This window comes from Pelodiscus sinensis, chromosome 4, assembly GCF_049634645.1.
Source record: "Pelodiscus sinensis isolate JC-2024 chromosome 4, ASM4963464v1, whole genome shotgun sequence".
In the NCBI taxonomy this organism is placed as follows: Eukaryota; Metazoa; Chordata; order Testudines; family Trionychidae; genus Pelodiscus; species Pelodiscus sinensis.
The window spans coordinates 33,763,895-33,782,236 of NC_134714.1; the positions used below are offsets into that span (position 1 = coordinate 33,763,895).

The 18,342-nt window shown below is 44.8% G+C and overlaps 1 protein-coding gene across 3 annotated transcripts in view; it reads right to left on the reverse strand.

The window, feature by feature from the left end:
• Nucleotides 1-1,827, reverse strand: part of TTC8 (tetratricopeptide repeat domain 8) — an 81,888-nt gene extending 80,061 nt beyond the window's left edge. For all 3 annotated transcript variants that reach the window (XM_006122334.4, XM_075926735.1, XM_006122333.4), the window contains exon 1: nucleotides 1,576-1,827. In XM_006122334.4, the coding sequence (XP_006122396.2) occupies nucleotides 1,576-1,677 (102 nt within the window). In that variant the 5' untranslated portion in view covers nucleotides 1,678-1,827. The remainder of the gene's footprint in view (nucleotides 1-1,575) is intronic.
• Nucleotides 1,828-18,342: the final 16,515 nt, after the last annotated feature.

The window sequence follows — 18,342 nt, forward strand, 5'->3', positions numbered from 1 at the left end:
TTTTACATTCTTAAGTGTATGTTGAAAATTGCTGTAATAAGTCACAAAAGTCAGTGTCCATGTTAAGTCCGTGGCTTTTAGTCTGTCTAGCAGAGTTGTGAATTTAAGTTCCCCTTCTCTGGGTGACCCTTTGAGGGAGTTGTGCAGATTTCCTTTGAGGACATGCACTGAAAGATCAGCTATGGAGCAATAGTTTTTTTAAAAAAAATTTGTCCACTTGTGGTACAGTGTATTTGTCTTTTATCACTTTTTTTCGGTGTAACCTCAAGTCATTAGAGACCTCAGGATTCTCTGGTTTCATCCACACAGTTGTTGGGGAGTTTTATGCTCTGGTTAAGGTACATTTTTTCCTGTACTGAAGCTAGTACTTTTGGGGTATTTTGGTGACTCTTTCCATGATGAGATCTACTTGGTAGCGTCTTCCTGTTTACTGAAGGCATTTTAAAATGTGTTTAGGTTAGGGATGTAAAATCCTGTTTAATCAGTTAACTGGTTAAATGTTAGGTTTAACAGGTTAACTCCTTAAGTGGGATCAGCTCCAAGCTCTTCTGGCCCCATGCAGGGCTCCCTTCTCCCTGGAAGCAGCAGTGGGGGGAAGGGCAGGAGAAGGAGGGCTTCTGGCTCCCAACCCACATGGGCTCGCGAGCCGGTAGTCGTCAACTTTACACAGGGTGGAAGCAGCAGCGAGTGGGAGAAAATGAGCAATCCTATAGCACCTTAGAGACTAACAGATTTATTTGCTTTGGATTTGGGAACCTAAAGTGTATATCCATCTCATGCCACCAGAACAACAGCTGTCCCTTTGACACTGTTTTAGAGTAAATCTATGGGGGCTTCCCTGCCTTCTCTAGAATGAGAGAAAGATTTAAGGGAGATCAGTGGTACTTGGTCATTTTTTAAGCATTGCTGTCTTTATAAGGAGCCTTAGTATCAAATGAGGCAGCATATATTCAAGTTTGATTTTGACACTTGCTCAATTTTCATGAAGTTATCAAGTTTATAATACTTCTTTGAGATGGACTGATTAACAATACATAAGAGCTAGCTAACATTACTTCGCAGCCTTGATGTTGTTGTGCTGATCCCAGGATACTAGCAAGACAAGGTCAGTTAGGTAACATCTTGTTCTGCTCCACTTTCTATATTGATTAAATTCAATCTTGCCTCCAGACAGTCTGGCAAATGTTTCTAGCTGATGCAATTTATTGCTTTATGCTCACTCTTCTGTCACCAAGACACAATCGCCCACTTGGAACAGCTATGCCTGGAAGGTCAGAATGGCAACAGGCACTGGAGCAGAGAAGCTACCCTTGTAGAGCATGGCTACCCTGCACTTCCTGGAGCAACCCAATCTCAGGCTGGACGGGAGACAGGAAAGTAACGGGGACTAGGGCTAAGGTGGGTGCGTCAGGTGTAGCTTCAAACCTTGCTGCGCATGCACCCTCCCTCCGCCCACCCTGTGTGTGTGTAGGGGGGCGCTGACACACTCCCGCCCACCACTCCAGGCCTCCCGCGAGTCTGGCTCCTCCAGCTCCACCCCATCCCCATCCATCTCACGCCCGGCCCGGCAGGTACCTGGTGTCCGGGGGATTTCTCCAGCAGCTGCGAGCAGAGATCCGCGCAGAGCTGGAACTTCCGCCTCCTGAAGCAGCTCCAGGCCTGCAGCAGCGGCTCCATCTCCAGCCCCGTCGTGCCAGGGGCAGGTACCCAGCGCCGGCCGACCGACCGACCTCCTCCCGCTGCGACTGCTGCCGAGCCGGCGTCTCTATGCCAAGCAACGCCCGGCCCGAGTCGGGGCCTAGCTGGAGTAGAGGTGACCAAGCAACTGCCTGAGAGACAGCGCAGCCCGGCTCGCTCTGCCCCAGCCGATCCGAGCCTGCCGGCACTGAGCGGGGCTGGGAGTGGTTCCCGCAGATGCTGCCGCGGCTGCTCCCCAAAGGCACATCCCAGGGGCAAAGTCTGCTCTCCCCACCCGCGGGCCAGCCCTGTCTCTGCGCCCCGGGCCTAGCCCCAAACAGCAGCGGGGGTGTGGCACTGTCCTCTCCAGGGCCTGAGCTCAGAGGCCTCCCGGTAACTGCCAAACTAAGCTGGTGCTCTGACCCTCCTCCCCCCCGCCCAGGCCCTAGGGGCGAGTACTGTACAGTGGACCGTGCCCCATACAAACGGGGGTTGCAGCAGGCCGAATTGATGTGCGCATTGCTTCTGCGGGCGTGTGCTGATTCTGAAATCAGTGGAGCCTAAGTTTTCTGCTTAAAATTAAGCATATTTGGTAGCAGGATTGGAGCTTTATTCTGTATCTGTTATCAAAATGTATGCAGTGTAGCTTATTGTGCCAACTCATTGCATCTAAGCCTTGCCTAAATACAGTACAAACATACAGATCTAACTAAAGGGCTGCATCTAGATTGGCATGGTTTTCCGGAAATGCTTTTAATGGAAAAGTTTTCCGTTAAAAGCATTTTCGGAACAGAGCATCTAGATTGGCACGGACACTTTTCCGCAAAAAAGCCCAGATCGCCATTTTCACGATCGGGGCTTTTTTCCGGAAAACAAATCTAAGCTCTCTACACTGGCCCTTTTGCGCAAAAGCTTTGAGCAAAAGGGACTTTTGCCTGAACGGGAGCAGAATAGTATATCCACAAGGAGCACTGATTTCTTACAGTAGGAAGTCAGTGCTTTTGTGGAAATTCAAGTGGCCAGTGTAGGCAGCTGGCCAGTTTTTCCAGAAAAGTGGCTGATTTTCCGGAAAAACTGGCCAGTCTAGACACAGCCAAGGGGTTTAGAAACTGAGGTAGTTAAGTCAATGCATCTATTGTGCAGAAAAAACTTTATTTACAAAGGAGTGGATGTGGGGCCTGCTTCTGCTCCTTTGAAGTCAGAGGTAAAATTCATATTTGTTAATGAAAGCTGAATCAGCTCTTAATACTGGTAACTGAACAAAGTTTGGTTGAGTTGCTAATCAATCATCCCACTGATCCAAAATTCTATTTTTAAAACTGTTGATTGTATCAGACCATTTTCCATTTATAATATAGTAAAACATTTCCTCTTCACTGAGAAGCAGCAGATTCAAAGATTTTTACTCTCTGTGTTAAGTAGTTTGGCCCAAGAGAACACCGTATGTACCAGGTTTTTCTATATGGTATATTATATAGCAGTACAGTTCTTTTGGAGTGGATTAAATTTTACAGCAGATCTCTTTACATCTTATGGACATGAGAGTTGAGTTTTAAGGGGTGTTTATCACTTGCTGTTACTATTCACCTTAGTGCAGGTTTGGGCAATAATTTTCACAGGCTGGCCACTTAATTTTGGTATTTGGTCATGGGCCAGCTCCACCCCTCTGGCAAGCACTTGGGGTTGCTGCGGCTTTTTAAAGGGCTCTCGGCCCTGGCCCCCTGCCAGGGAAGTGCTGTGACAAGGAGTTGTGAGCCATTTAAATAGGATCCTGCTGCCTGGAAATATGGCGTCCCAGACAGCAGGATATAAATAAGAAGCAGCCAGATGCAGTCCGCTGTCCGGATCAAAGTGTTAGGCAGGACAGATCTGGCCCCCAAGTTGGATGTGGTCCAGTGCTGCTTCGATGTGAACTCAGCACTTGTGAAAATCTGACCATGAGTGTCCTTACCTGGATTCCAAAGTATAAGATTAGCAAGAGTATCTTGGGAGTCACACTCCACTCCCAAATTCTAAAAACCCAGTTCTACACTCAAGCAAATCATTTTTTAAAGGGAGTTCTGGTTATGAAGAATACAGGCTTGGGCCCACTGTGAGCAGCAGTGCTTTTTCCAAGCAGTGCCTTGGAGCCTTCACCCATTCTTTTTCAAATTTGGTAGAGCAAATCAATTAAGAACTAATTTTGGATAGTGTAGTAGTGAACGAAAGTTTGAATGGTAATAGTTGTTTTATGATGGGAGGTATTAATGGTGCCCATCAATCATATACCATGCAAAAGATAATTGGTATATTAAACACCTTCATTCCAGCTGAATGAGAGCAATTAAATATTCCATTGGTAGTGACAGCTGAAACAATAGAAGTGACAGCTTGGTAGGATTTTGGTGAGACTGGGCAATGGGGATAGATTACAAATATAGAGCTAGGGCATTGACTGGCTGCAGCTGTTTGTGTTTGTCCAAAGGAAAAAGCCAGCAAACAATGAGGCTACATCTACACTGCAGGCTTCTTGCACAAGAACTGTTTTGCAAAAGAGTTCTTGTGCAAAAGGTCTTGCGCAAGAGCGCATCCACACTACCATGTATTTTTGCACAAGAAATGTGTTTTTGCACAAGAGCGTCCATGACAGTGTGGACGCTCTCTTGTGCAAGAAATCTCTAATGGCCATTTTAGCCATAGGGGTTTCTTGCGCAAGAATCCACTGTTGCCTGTCTACACTGCCTCCTTGTGCAAGAGGGCTTATTCCTCGTGGGGAGAGGAATAACTCTTGTGCAAGAAGCCCTCTGTTCCCACGATTTACTGTAATTTTACTTGCGCAAGAACGTGTGTGCAGTATAGACACTCTGCAAGTTTTTGCGCAAGAACGACTGTTCTTGCGCAAGCAGCCTGCAGTGTAGACGTAGTCAGTTAAATGTGTAGCTCTTGGTTCTGAGAAGGAGCAGATATAAGATCAGATCTACAGGGATTTAAATTCCTAAGTTCGAGCTTTAGGCAGCGTTATGATGCACATGGCTGCTGCCTAACTCTGTAGATGCTTAAACTTTCAACACCTGTTTTTCTTTTAAATTCCTAAGGCAGTACCCAAGTTTCTACTTCAGGTATATGCACTGTTGGCTCAGAATAGGCATGAGTAAAGCCATGATATGGTATTGCCACTCTTACTTTTAGCCGTTGTTGTCGGTTCTGAGCCCTCAGCAGCCACCAATATCTGGCTGCCTAGCTTTGAAGGCAGTAGGGCAGAAGTAAGGGTGGCATGGTGGTACTTCTCTGCTGCTAAGGGCAGAGTGCTGCCTTCAGAGCTGGGTGCCTGGCCAATAGCCACTGCTCTCCAGCTGCTCAGCTCTGAAGGCATTGTAGAAGTAAGGATAGCGATACTGTGACTCCCTCAAAAATATCCCTGTGGCCCCCTGTAACTTCCATTTGGGTCAAGACCCCCCCCAATTTGAGAAATGTTAGTCTTTCCTGTGAAATCTGTATAAAATAGGGTAAAAGCATGCGCACGCGCACACACATTTTACAAAGGGCGGCCAAATTTCATGATCCATTACACATTTTTCATGGAATTCGATAGGGTCCTAGGCATGAGATAAGCACCCAGGTGCCTAAGCCCCAGTATGAGCCATAAGCAGGAGAAGGCAAGTGGATGTATCTGTCTTTTCTATGGGGCTTTATCAAATATGTGTATGGAGCGTACTACAGAATACAGGTTTATGGAGCGTACTACAGAATAGAGCAGGTGGTAGGATGGATTGGTGTACAGAGAATTCACCTGTAATATAGGAGAGCCAGGTTCAATTCTGCCTTTTTGCTGGAATGGGGGACAGGATTTGAATAAGAATCTCCCACCTGAATGCTTTAACACATGGGCTGTGTCTAGACTGGCCAGTTTTTCCAGAAAATCAGCCACTTTTCCGGAAAAACTTGCCAGCTGTCTACACTGTCCGCTTGAATTTCTGCAAAAGCACTGACTTCCTTCTGTAAGAAATCAGTGCTTTTAGCGGAAATACTATTCTGCTCCCATTCGGGCAAAAGTCCCTTTTGCGCAAAACTTTTGCACAAAAGGGCCAGTGTAGACAGCTGAGATTTGTTTTCCGCAAAAATGCCCCGATCGTGAAAATGGCGATCGGGGCTTTTTTGCGCAAATGTGCCTCTAGATTGGCCAAAAAAAAAAGTGCTTTTGTGGAAAAGCGTCTGTGCCAAACTAGACGCTCTTTTCCGAAAATGCTTTTAACGGAAAACTTTTCCATTAAAAGCATTTCCGGAAAATCATGCCAGTCTAGACGTAGCCCTGGGGTATAGAATAGTCTGATGGGGTGGGTGGATCAGTTTTTCCTGTTGAATATTATTTAGTAATTGAAGCAGGAGGGCTGGCCCCGCACCAAGGTGGCTGATTTAACCGCACGCGCGCACACACACATACACACACTCTCTCTCTCTCTCTTTCTTTCTTTCTCTCTCATAGTACGATGCCAGTGGAACTCAAGGTTTTGAGGCATCTCGCTAACACTTGTGCTTCGCATGAGGAAGTCTTGACTGTGCCGGTCGTGTGCCAGCTGCAGGGGCAGCCCGTGAGCCTAGGCGAACTAGGCAGTTGCCTAGAGCGCCACTGCCCCCGGCGCCCCATGATGACGTCACGGCCATTGACGGCCGAGCAGGCAGGGGCGGTAATCGCGCCACCCACCTGGGTTGCCAGCTGCCGCAGCCAGCCTCAGGCAGCTCCTGGCCAACTGCCTGACTGTGCTAGCCATGGGCAACACAAGTGCTACACTCACCCTCTGCAAGTTAGCAATAGGTTATTTATAACATAAAATCATAGCACACATCATAGAACTTAGGCTTACCTGGACACTTTTTCATCTTATATGGTAAAACTCAACCCAATGTCCTTCCAGCTTTTTTTATCCAGGCCCAGGTCTGGCTGTGATCCTCCTTTTCATGCAACAAAATACTCTGCTATCTTGCACCCTGCATCCTTTCCTTAGGATCTTTAGGTACCCTTAGCTATATCAAGCCAGTTCTTTTTATTTTGTTTTTTTTTCACAAACAGGATACCCCATAATGACTGCTTTGCCCTTCCCCCATGGCCTTCCTCTCATTGATTTTTTCAGTCTTTTAATCAGTGTCTGTCTCCCTATGGAAATAGACTTATAGTGTGAGACATGGAATACATAATGACCAGAAGGGAAAGCATCTGTCACCTCCTGTTTGTTTATTTTAAAAAAAGCCCTAATTAAAACATGCAACCTCTTGGTTACCTGCCTTAACTCTAAGGCTTGGAGAACATAATTTTCAGTATGGATACATAACTTCTTAATTACAAAATGTATGCATGTATAATATTTATTATGTTCAGTGAGTTTTTGGCTTGTGATAGAGACCTTATATGCCACTCTTGTGGTGAACTTAATTTGCCCATATCCTACCCAGGATTTCCCAGCAAAATCCCATGCATCTTCTGTGCCCTCTGCCAGTTGGCATGAAGAGGACCCTGGGTCACAAATGGCTTGAATGGAAAAAGGCAAGCAGGGAACTCCTTCCCCTGTTAGGTTATTGGTTATCCCATAGCTGAGTGGTTAAAACATGCTCCTCAGAGGTGGGGCATCCCTGTTGAAATCATGTTTAAGAGGTAATCTGTTTCCTCAAGAAATAGAGTAATTACTTATCTATTAAACCCATTAAAGAGACTTACCATCTTATCCCACATGAGTCTCTTGGGCTGTACTGAACCAAGTGAGCCAAATTGCTTATATCCCTTTTCACAGGTTAGCAAAGACCTGTATGCATACCATGGAGTATGCATGCAGACAAGGCACTAACTGTTACTTCTGCTATATCAGGTCACAAGTTTGGGAGTGCTGAAGAAATTCATTAGTGTTATCAGCATGGGGTGGTACCAGAGACCATGAAAGAATTGGTTTACCATGTTCAGTCATATTTGCTTCCTGTTTAATACAGCTCTTCTGTATATATTGTGCGTGTCTCTGTTTTTCCTTGGGAGTCTCTAGATATTTGAAAAGCAACTCAGGGCTATCTTGTAGTTGAAATTTTCCATTCAGATTGCCTTGTGATCATGCTGGGGGAAGCAGGAATCAGAAGAGGCACCATCAAGTACATTTATCTAGTAAGAGAATAAGGAAGGTACACCAAACTGAGCTTCAAGTAGGATCCAGATGAACCTAGTTCCATTCATCAAAACCCAAAAGGAGACTGGTTTTAAAGGAGATAAAAGGTTGGACAGGGGCTCTACAAACCAATCGAATACCTGATACATATAGTTTTTTCTCCTAATGAAAACAAATCAGTAGAGTTCCAAATATTGGCTAACAACTTGAGGGAATGCTATTGCCCTGTCTTGCCTGAAGGGCTAGCCCAAGGGTTTTTGGCTCCATAGTTAGAACTATGATTTTGCCCCCACTCCTATATTCAAGATAGAAAAAATGAGAAGACTAGAATGAAATTTTATCTTTTTATACTTGGCATTAGAAATTAACAATTGATTTTTTTCTACTTTTCATTAATCCTAATGCAATTATACTGCATAGGTTAAACCATTCAGTAGATGACACTTTAAAGTTTTAACCATTTTGAGTTGTACACAATGTTTCTGGTCAGTGCTATAAACAGTTGAAACTTGAATTACAACAGTCTTCTTTCCAAAGGAACTGATTTTTGGGAAGCTACTGAAATCTTTCTTTATACCTTGATACTGAATGAAATCTATTTTTGCGTTGTAACCCTTTTGTGCTGGGCCATCAATTCATGTAAACATTTAGAACTTTGCTTTTCATGACTTTGCTTTTTCAAATTTGGCAATAAGTTGATTGAGACAACGTTTTGAAGCTATTTTGTGCTCTATAGAATAGGAATGTTAAAATGCTTTTAATTCATTAACCGTGTAACTTCTGAGCCGGTGTGCACAGGGAACTGGCTTTTAAGCCTTACCAGCATACTTACTGGTATAACCAGTTATCTGGCACTCAGCTTGGTGTTGCCTGATGTAAGATCATGTCTCAACCATGAAAATCTGCTAACCTTAGCTTCTGCTGATCTTGCAAACAGTCTGTTGTAGCCTGGACCAAAGATAAAATATAGCTCCATAGTACTTGACCTGGACTGTGAGTTTGTGTGTTTTTTCATTTAAGTGCAACCCTGCCCTCTAATTAGTTGTGATGCAGACATGGCACTCATTGGAAAGTACATTCAGAGGCAGAACCATTTTATTATACCCTAGAGTGGGAACCACTGCGCTGCAGGGGAACCCGATTCACCAGAGAGCCCATGATTGAGCCCGATTCACCAGAGAGCTCACTCATGCTGCTCCTATGCCTAATGGCATCTGGACTGCCACACAGCCCAGTTAGTGCATGGCACCAATAGGCTTGTGGTTGGCTGTGTGTGGGAAGGCAGGGCATCTGTTTTACCAGCCATGGGCACCATATCAAGCAGCATTTGCACACAGACAGGTAAAAGCAGCAGGACCACTAATTTGGGGCTCTTTCTAGACTCTTATTTACAAATATGCCCTGGCCCCAGCTAAGAAATGGCACGGACCTGTACCCAGGTGTGTCAATGGCAAAGACCCCCCAAGGAGTTGAGTGCTGCTGTGTTAGTATTCAATGGGCCTTCACAAACTGCAGTGGGCAGACATAAGGCCTAGTGCAGTGGTCCCCAAGCATTTGACGCTGCCGGGGGCGTGGCCATTCGCCTGCCAGGCACCAGAGGGCGGGGACACTCGCGCACCCGGGGGCGGGGCCGCCATACGCCACACCCCCATGAGCCACGTGCCTGGGGCCAGCAACCCTATGCGCCGTGTGGCCACTCATTTGCAGCAAGCCTGGGGCCAGCATCCTGCAGAGCCGCGCGCCCAGGGCCAGCACCCCCCATAGCCGCGCGCCCAAAGCCGGCACCTCACCCCCCTTCCCCCATAGCTGCATGCCCGGAGGCGGGGATGCCAATTTGCCGCGATCCCAGGGCCGGCGTCCCCCATAGCCGGGGGCCAGGCAGGCCAATTCGTTATGCTCCTGGGGCCGGTGCTCCACATAGCTGCACGCCCAGGGCCAGCGCTCCCCATAGCCATGTGCCCGGGGCAGCCAATTCGCTGTGCGCCCGGGGCCGGCGCTCCCCATGTGCCGCGCACCCAGGGCACGGGCGGCCACTTCGCCGCGCTCCCGGGGCCAGCGCCCCCCATAGCCGTGCACCCGGGGGCCGGGGTGGCCAATTCGCCACGCTCCCGGGGCCGGTGCCCCCCATAGCAGTGTACCCAGGGCGCAGGCGGTCAATTCACTGTGCTCCCGGGGCCGGCGCTCCCTGTGCACCAATCACCCAGGGCTGGCTCCGGCACTGCACCTGCGCCATGCACCCGGGGCGGGGCCAGCCCCGAGCATTTGGCGGGCGCACACAAATGCCCCCATGGGCGCCATGGCACCCTCGGGCGCCGTGTTGGGGACCACTGGCCTAGTGTATTACACCTGAACCCACACATTAGCCAAGCTAACACAAAGGGCCTGCAGGAATGCTGAGTGCAGCTTTGCAACACCTGCCTCCCACTCGCCTGAGTGTAGCCCTCTGGCCTGGTAGATATACAACCACTCCTTCTCCCTCCCCCCCCCCCAGTTGTTCCAGTCTAAGGTACTAGGCAGGCAGGGCACATTGTGCTGCAGACCAGCCTTTAGCAGATTTCTTGCATTATAGCACTTAACTATTACCTAATTAATCTAAATTAACACAACCTTATTATTAGCATGATAGGCAAGTAACTTGATAGCGTACTCTGGTCAGAGCAGCTCCCCATCCATGGCAAGGTGTGGCTGGCTCTGCCCAGCAGGAGCAGCTTTCCACCTACATTGTGGTGGGCCCGGCATGTCTAGAGCAGCCTGTGGCATGGCGGACTCAGCTGGGCTGGAATAGCACACCAGGCTGGAAGAGTCAAGAGAATTCAACGAGCAATGAAGATGTTCAGAAAGCTGTCTGTGTTCAGAAATAAACATCAGTACATCTTGAGGTATAAGACATATTGGAAACCATCATGAAATAGCCTTCAGTTCACACTGCACAAATCTACTGCATCAATATCTTTGAATTTCCATGTTATAATGTGTTCTTTTTGCTTCAAGCAGTATTCTAATATCTGTTTTGAAGTCTTATCTTGCAATTTGTGCACATCATTGAGGAAACTAAATATTGAATCAAGTTGCTCAATAATTTTTTAACTGACTGGATCGCAGTATCTAGGAATGAAAAGTAGAAGTTTACTTTGAATTTTTGTTTTAGATCCTGAACTGATTAGTCTTTTGTAGGGATGTAATAGTATAGTTGATTAACCGATAAGCAAAAGCTTATAGGTTAATGCTATAGACTACATACATTGCCCCCCTGTCTGTTCCCAGTAATTTTTTTGGCAGCCTGGCTCAGTCCCTGCTTGCACTGTGTCTAGGGTCTACCCCTACTGCAGCTCTGAATTTAAAGTGTACTAGAAGCCAGGTGGGCAGGCAGCCCAGCTCAGTTCTGACTTGTGCTGGGTCTGGGAGCTCAGACGCCCCCCCCGGACAAGGGCTGCTGCTACCCCACGCTGCTGTCTCTGTATCAGAGTCAGCAGCACAGGGTATCAGGCAGTCAGTCCCCTCATGGACCATCTCCTGCCTGACACCCCATTTCAATTAACAACTATTCAATTAACCAATATTTAACATCCCTATTCTTTTGCCTCATATATGAATTGTTGCTGCTTTCTACAAAAACCTGCTGGTTCTGGTTCAAATTATATTGGTAGTACAAATTCCTGAGCGAGCTCATGAGCATCTTCTAATGTTTTTTCAAAATCTTCATCACTCCTGCATTCCTCCAGAAACATCTTGGTCTGCTGAAGAATGTATGTCAAAGTCATTTGCCTGAAGTTTTTTACTGGTAAGGTTAATCTGAAACATAATATCATACTACCAAATGAATGTAACTACAGATTTTGAACTTGCAAAGGCATTTGCTGGAGCTGCTGCTTCTGTGCATTCTATATTGCCAGATGCTCTGTGATGGACCAGGCTGGGTCTGGGCACTGCTGAGGATGTCAGCTCAGGGTGAATTGCTCTAAACCAGGGCTACTTACAGCCCTTGACTGGAGACCTTTCCCAAATAGGCCAGAAACCAGTCACACAGAATGCTTTATCTGCCAATCTGGCCAGCAGGAAGCCTCAAGAGCAAAACCCCTCAGATACCCCATTTCTCCCTGTGTCACAATCAGCCCCGGACCTTACACACAGGTGAGAGGTTATAAAACCCAATCTCACCAACTCCAAACAGATCCTCCCAGTCCCAAAGGACCAGCCACAGTTCCCAGTCAATTTACACTTTAGATCTTACCCACAAGAGTACACTGAGCCAATCCTTTAGAATCTAAAATCTAAGGGTGCGTCTAGACTGGCATGATTTTGCGCAAAAGCAACTGCTTTTGCGCAAAATCTTGCCGCCTGTCTACACTGGCCGCGAGTATTTGCGCAAGAACACTGACTTTGTAATGTACAAAATCAGTGGTTCTTGCGCAAATACTCCGACGCTCCCGTTCAGGGATAAGCCAGTGTATGCCAGTGTAGACAGCCACGTTAATTTCTTGCACAAGAAAGCCCAATGGCTAAAATGGCCATTGGAGCTTTCTTGTGGAAGAGAGCGTCTACACTGGCATACATGCTTTTGCGCAAAAGCAAATCTTTTGCGCAAAAGCACATTCCAGTATAGACGCTCTCTTGGGCAAATACTTTTAACGGAAAAACTTTTCCGTTTAAAGTATTTGCGCAAAATCATGCCAGTCTAGACACAGCCTAAAGGTTTATTAATAACAATGTTAAGGAGAATACATTACATACATCAGTTACCAAGTTCTTGATGCAGGCTCTTAGCAGAGATGTTACAAACTGGTAGCTTAGAAGTCTCTGGTGTACATCCTGTGTTAGGATGGGTCAGCAATCCTTCCCGGCTCTCTGTCCCTTCCAAGGCTGCATCTGGAAGCAGGAGCAAGATTGAAGATAAGATGGAGACACCCTCATGGCACTTTTATATTCCTGGTGTCTCCCAAACAGAAGCTGGTCACATGATCAAGTGATCTATCTGTTTCACATGCCAGCACCCATGCGGCACTGGCTAGTCTGCAGGCTCCCAGATGCATTTCTCAGGTGTGTATTGGCCACTCTGAGAGCCATTGTCCATGAAGCAGTGCTAATTAACACAGCCATTCACTGAACAATCCTTCCTCGCAGTAGGCAGTCCAGGCCCATTGCTCCCTCCCAGACAGAGAACATTTACGGTACAAGAACAGGGCCCATATTTATAACTTCACATACAAAAACCACACAAGTACATGAGTAGCATACATAGAATCAGTAGAGCTTAAGTTTCCTTTTGACACCTCACATGGCCCACTTGGTACAGAATTTGGGGCAAACACCACCCCATGGGTGCAACAGTGACCTGTCTGCTCACTTTAAAATCCAATAATGTGACATGTTCCTGTTAGGGTACTAGCACCAGCATTTTCAATTAGTACATCATAGATATTTCCAATTCATAATGAAGAGGCTTCAAGGCATCAATTTAATTCTACCATCTTGTTTGACTCAATGGTTTCAGAGTTAGAGAATGCACATGGGCATAAAGAACTTCCCATTGGCATGTTAAGCTTGGAAAAAAACATGTATGTCGCATCAGTCCAAAGAAATTATTTGCTTCCAAACAACATCTGGCAGCATCGTTGACAACCAAATTCAGGGAATGAGTACTGCAAGAAATATATTCATTTCTATTATTCTCTTTGTACACCATTGTCTTTGCCCTTCATGTTGCTCCCATTGGCATAGCCTTGGCCATGTAACTTCTCAATACATAATACTATTCCTTCAAGCTCTCATAGAATCCATTCAATCATAAAAGCACCAGTTGTGTCCTTCAACTGTTCAAACCCTGGAAAATGTTCCTTTATGATCACTTCAGTATTATCCTCAACTGCAGATTTTGACACATCTACAAAGTGAATGATCATTTTTTTCTGCTCAATATGACTCACCTCTGGTATACAATCCAGAATTATTGAAAAGTAGTTTGCAGAATGGGCAGCTTCTAAGCATTTGCTAGGAGTTGAATCAGCTAATTCTGCAGAGTTTTTTTCCAAGGTAATGAACATGCATTTCATGTCCCTTATTTTACACAGATGCTTCTGGCTGGATCAAACAAATCTAGGTATTCAATAACTTCTTAAGAAGTTTCCATTACATACAATGTAAAACTTTTTATTTGTCACACAGAATGCCAAGTTTTGCCCACCAAGGACTCTCACCAAAGCAACCAGATGCTCCAATATTTGGCTTCAGCATTCTTCTTGCTTGATTACATATACATTTTCTTCATCAATAGTTTTCTGGTTTTTTTAGTCATAATTCGTGGTTTCCAATTTCGTAAATTTTCCAAATGTTCAGGGCTTTTATCATGTGAAGACAGAATTGAAGACATGTTTTTCCAATCCTGTGAACAATTTTCAATAAATGAGATACCAATTGCAGCTTGCAGCAGAAGCAAAACACTGAGTATCTTGATGCTCAATACTGTAACCACTGTTTATGTATTTCTTCCTCGTTGGCAATTTTTGTCTTATAGTGGTGTGCTGAGAATTTCCATCTTTCAGGAAGTTAAATTCCTGAACTTGTTCAGGACTATGTTCCACAAGAATTTGTCATACATGATCACCATATAAATGATCTGGAGAAAGGGGTAGACAGTGCGGTGGCAAAGTTTGTAGACGATACTAAACTGCTCAAGGTAGTTAAGACCAAAGCAGACTGTGAAGAACTTCAAAAAGATCTCACAAAACTAAGTGATTGGGCAACAAAATGGCAAATGAAATTTAATGTGGATAAATGTAAAGTAATGTACATTGGAAAAAATAACCCTAACTATACATATAATATGATGGGGGCTAATTTAGCTACAACTAATCAGGAAAGAGATCTTGGAGTCATTGTGGATAGTTCTCTAAGACGTCCACGCAGTGTGCAGCGGTAGTCAAAAAAGCAAACAGGATTTTAGGAATCATTAAAAAAGGGAGAGAGAATAAGACGGAGAATGTCTTATTGCCCCTATATAAATCCATGGTACGCCCACATCTTGAATACTGCATACAGATGCAAAAAAGATATACTGGCATTAGAAAAGGTTCAGAGAAGGGCAACTAAAATGATTAGGGGTTTGGAACTGGTCCCATATGAGGAGAGATTAAAGAGACTGGGACTTTTCAGCTTGGAAAAGAGGAGACTAAAGGGGGATATGATAGAGGTATATAAAATCATGAGTGGTGTGGAGAAAGTGAATAAGGAAAAGCTATTTACTTGTTCCCATAATATAAGAACTAGGGGCCACCAAATGAAACTAAATGGCAGCAGGTTTAAAACAAATAAGGCACATTGTCTTTAGGATCACAGCTCATAAAACAGCAGAACAGCTGTTGCAGGTCACTGACCAGCCTAAGCAGCAAGCAACACTGACTCAGCTGTATAACTGGCCAACACTGGGTTACTGAGAATGACTGAACTGCCAGACCTTGCTCTATGGAGCTAACTCAGGTAATGCTCTTTAGAGGGAATGCTGTGATACATTTTAACAATATTTACAAACATGGTCATTCTCCACAATGCAAAATAAAGAATATAACTCAACTTCTGACATAATATTGATGCACTGTTGTGAAACTATAATATTTGATGCTTTTGTTTATACGAAACTTGCAGATTTACCTGACAGTGTGTCAGGGCTGTTTCTCACTCTGGCACTCCGAGTGTAGAAAGTGGGGACCCGCCATGACTTTAAATCAGTGTTTCTTAAACTGTGTTTCTTAAACAGTGTGCCGTGAGGCAGTCGGAGGTGTGCCGTGCAGAACAACAGAGTTCAAAATGCCCACCCTTAAAGGGTCAGGTGACTCCCCCCTCTTTTTTCTTTGCTTAACAAAAAATCCTTGGTGTTCCTCATAAAAAATTATTGTTTGGTGTTCCTCAGTCTTAAAAAGTTTAAGAACCACTGCTTTAAATATACCTTGCCACTAGAGCACTGGTTACAAAAACTTCCCCCAGAATCACAAATGCACAGATTTGGGTGGGAGGAGAGCTGCTACCATCAAGTGATTTTCCCTCCCTAGAAACAGGGATGTGAACACTTGAATTCACCCCAGGGGTACCCCAACTTCCCTTGCCTCAAAAAGTCTTGAAAAACAAAGAGAAAAACAAGCTGCAGTCTCTGGTGGCTGATCTCTCAGTCTGAGGAGTGCAGACACACAAATAGACAGACCGCCTTGTACCTTCCAGGACAAAAGAATCAAATCATCACCTTAAAAAAGTTATTTTTATTATAAAACAAAGGATACACTTGATGAAGCATGCTTGGTTGCTAGATGTTACAGAGCAACTAAGGAAAACAAATTAAAACAGAGAAAAATCTCTGGGAACAATTCTTAGATGGTAAATGGGGAGGGGAGGCTTATATTCACACAGAGCAGTTCAAACCAAACAACAAAATAAAGAAAAATATCTTGATCACTAATAGATTCACTTTTTTATTTACTCACACTCTTCTCTTTGTTCAATCCACTTCCATACCCCGAATTCCTTGGAGGCATGGTAGCCCTGTCTGGGTTTAAATCATTCTGTGTGTCTCAACTCCTGGTTTAACTCTCCCACACAAAGAAAGCAGGCAAGGTATCTTGTACAATTCAGATTTCAGCACTTTATTCCTCTTGGTTCTCCAGGCTTCCTTCCTAACCCCCTTGCTAGCTCCCTAAGTTTAACCCTTTAGTCATTTAGTGCTGGCCAGCATTCCTTCTATCCATTACACAATGGCTGGTTCCTTAACTCAAAAACAATTTTTGGGGGAAAAATTAAAGGAAAATGTACATGCTGTATTGAAATGATTGTGTTTTTCAAAAAATAGTGTTGTTTTTATGAAGTTAATTTTGGTAATTTTTTAAAAGTTGGAATTCCATCAATTGTACTTCTTCCTTCATCCTATAAACTTTTATTGTTTGCTATGTTTTAACAAAAAAGAGCTATAGTCATTGGTTTCCAGTAACATTGTCTTCTAGTTTTAAAACCTTAAGCATTGATTTAGCTGTGCCAAAACAGAGCACTACTCCAAATTTCCCTATTTTTATCTCTTTTTCTCTAAGGTTTATTGAAAAGCAATCCTATTCCAGGTCCATCCTTTCTTTTTTCTCACCTTGGTTCATCTCTTTCAACAGCTCTTACCATTTAGGAGGAATTCTTGAACAATGAGACAAACTCTGTAAAATATATAGTAGACTAGAAGATTTACCTGGTGTTTCTCGAGGGAGAAGGGCACCGTGGTGCGGGCTGCACTGCCCGGCTCACAGCTGCTTCCTACAGGGTCTGTAGTGACAGGGTCACTGGTCAGCAGGGCAGCCCCCTCCCCCTGCTCATGTCCAGAAATGGGGTGGAAGGCTATGTAGGGAGGGAATGGTTTGGCTCCAACTTTGAGATGGGAGGCCTCTCACCTGGGACCGACAACGTGCAGAGCCCCACCCCAGCTGGCCACTCTGTTATAAGTGTGGCCAGCCAGGGGTAGATGACCATTTTGCAGGGCCCAGGGCAGCACAAATTCGCAGGGCCCCCCTTTGCCACGGCGCATGCGCGGGGCTTCTTGAAGTGCGGGGCCTGGGGCGGCCGCCCCACTCGCCCTATCCTATATCTGACCCTGCGGCCAGCCTTCTGTGATCACTCTGCAGTATAACTATCCCCCATGCTTGCTGTCCCCTTGTGGTCATTCCAGAGCATATCTGTCCCTTCTATCAGACCTCTCCTTTTCTGTGTTATAGAAAACAATTGCTTCCAGGCACATCCCATTGTCCTGGCACAGCCAACCCTTACTTTGCTTTAAGTTATAAGAGGAAGCTGCATACCAAATTTGGTAGTCCCAGCTCTTATTGTTTAGGAGGAGTTCTTGAACAAACAGATTCACAGACAGACATATGCACAAAGTTTCTAAAATATATAGTAGATAATATATAATTATATTTTACACAGAGAAAAAAATTAACTTCCATCTAATTTGGGGCCCCTGAAAACCTGGCATCCTAGGCCAATGCCTTGTTCACCTGTATGATCCAGCTGGCCCTACCTCCTCGTACATTGGTCACTGTGAATGGGAGTGCATGCTGCATTACTGTGAAAACATAAAAACGGTGGGCTCGTTCTGCATAACTTGTGTTTCAGCCTCTGAGCAAGCCTGCTTCCTGGTGCTCTACTTGAAGATATGGTGCTCTACACTTATTTCAGTGCAGGTTTGTTGCCAGTTAACTATTGAGTTCTTAGCTTGTTTAAAATTGCAAATCCTACAGCATTTATTTAATGGCTTGGCATAGTATCAAAAGATGTGCAAAACATGGCATTCAAAGGAATTATGAACATTTGCCAGTAACTATTGATTTATTTAAAAGATTAGTAGCAGTGCTTCCAAGCATTTTTGTGCATGTTTATGAGACCATGCTTTTGTTAGCATTTAGTACATCTGGGGTGCTCTTTTACAATGGAGCACAACGTGAAATACAATTGCAATTTGCATTTTGAGTTCAATAATTTAATTCTAAAGTTACCTGGGACTAAAACTGATTAAATATATGAGCAGACA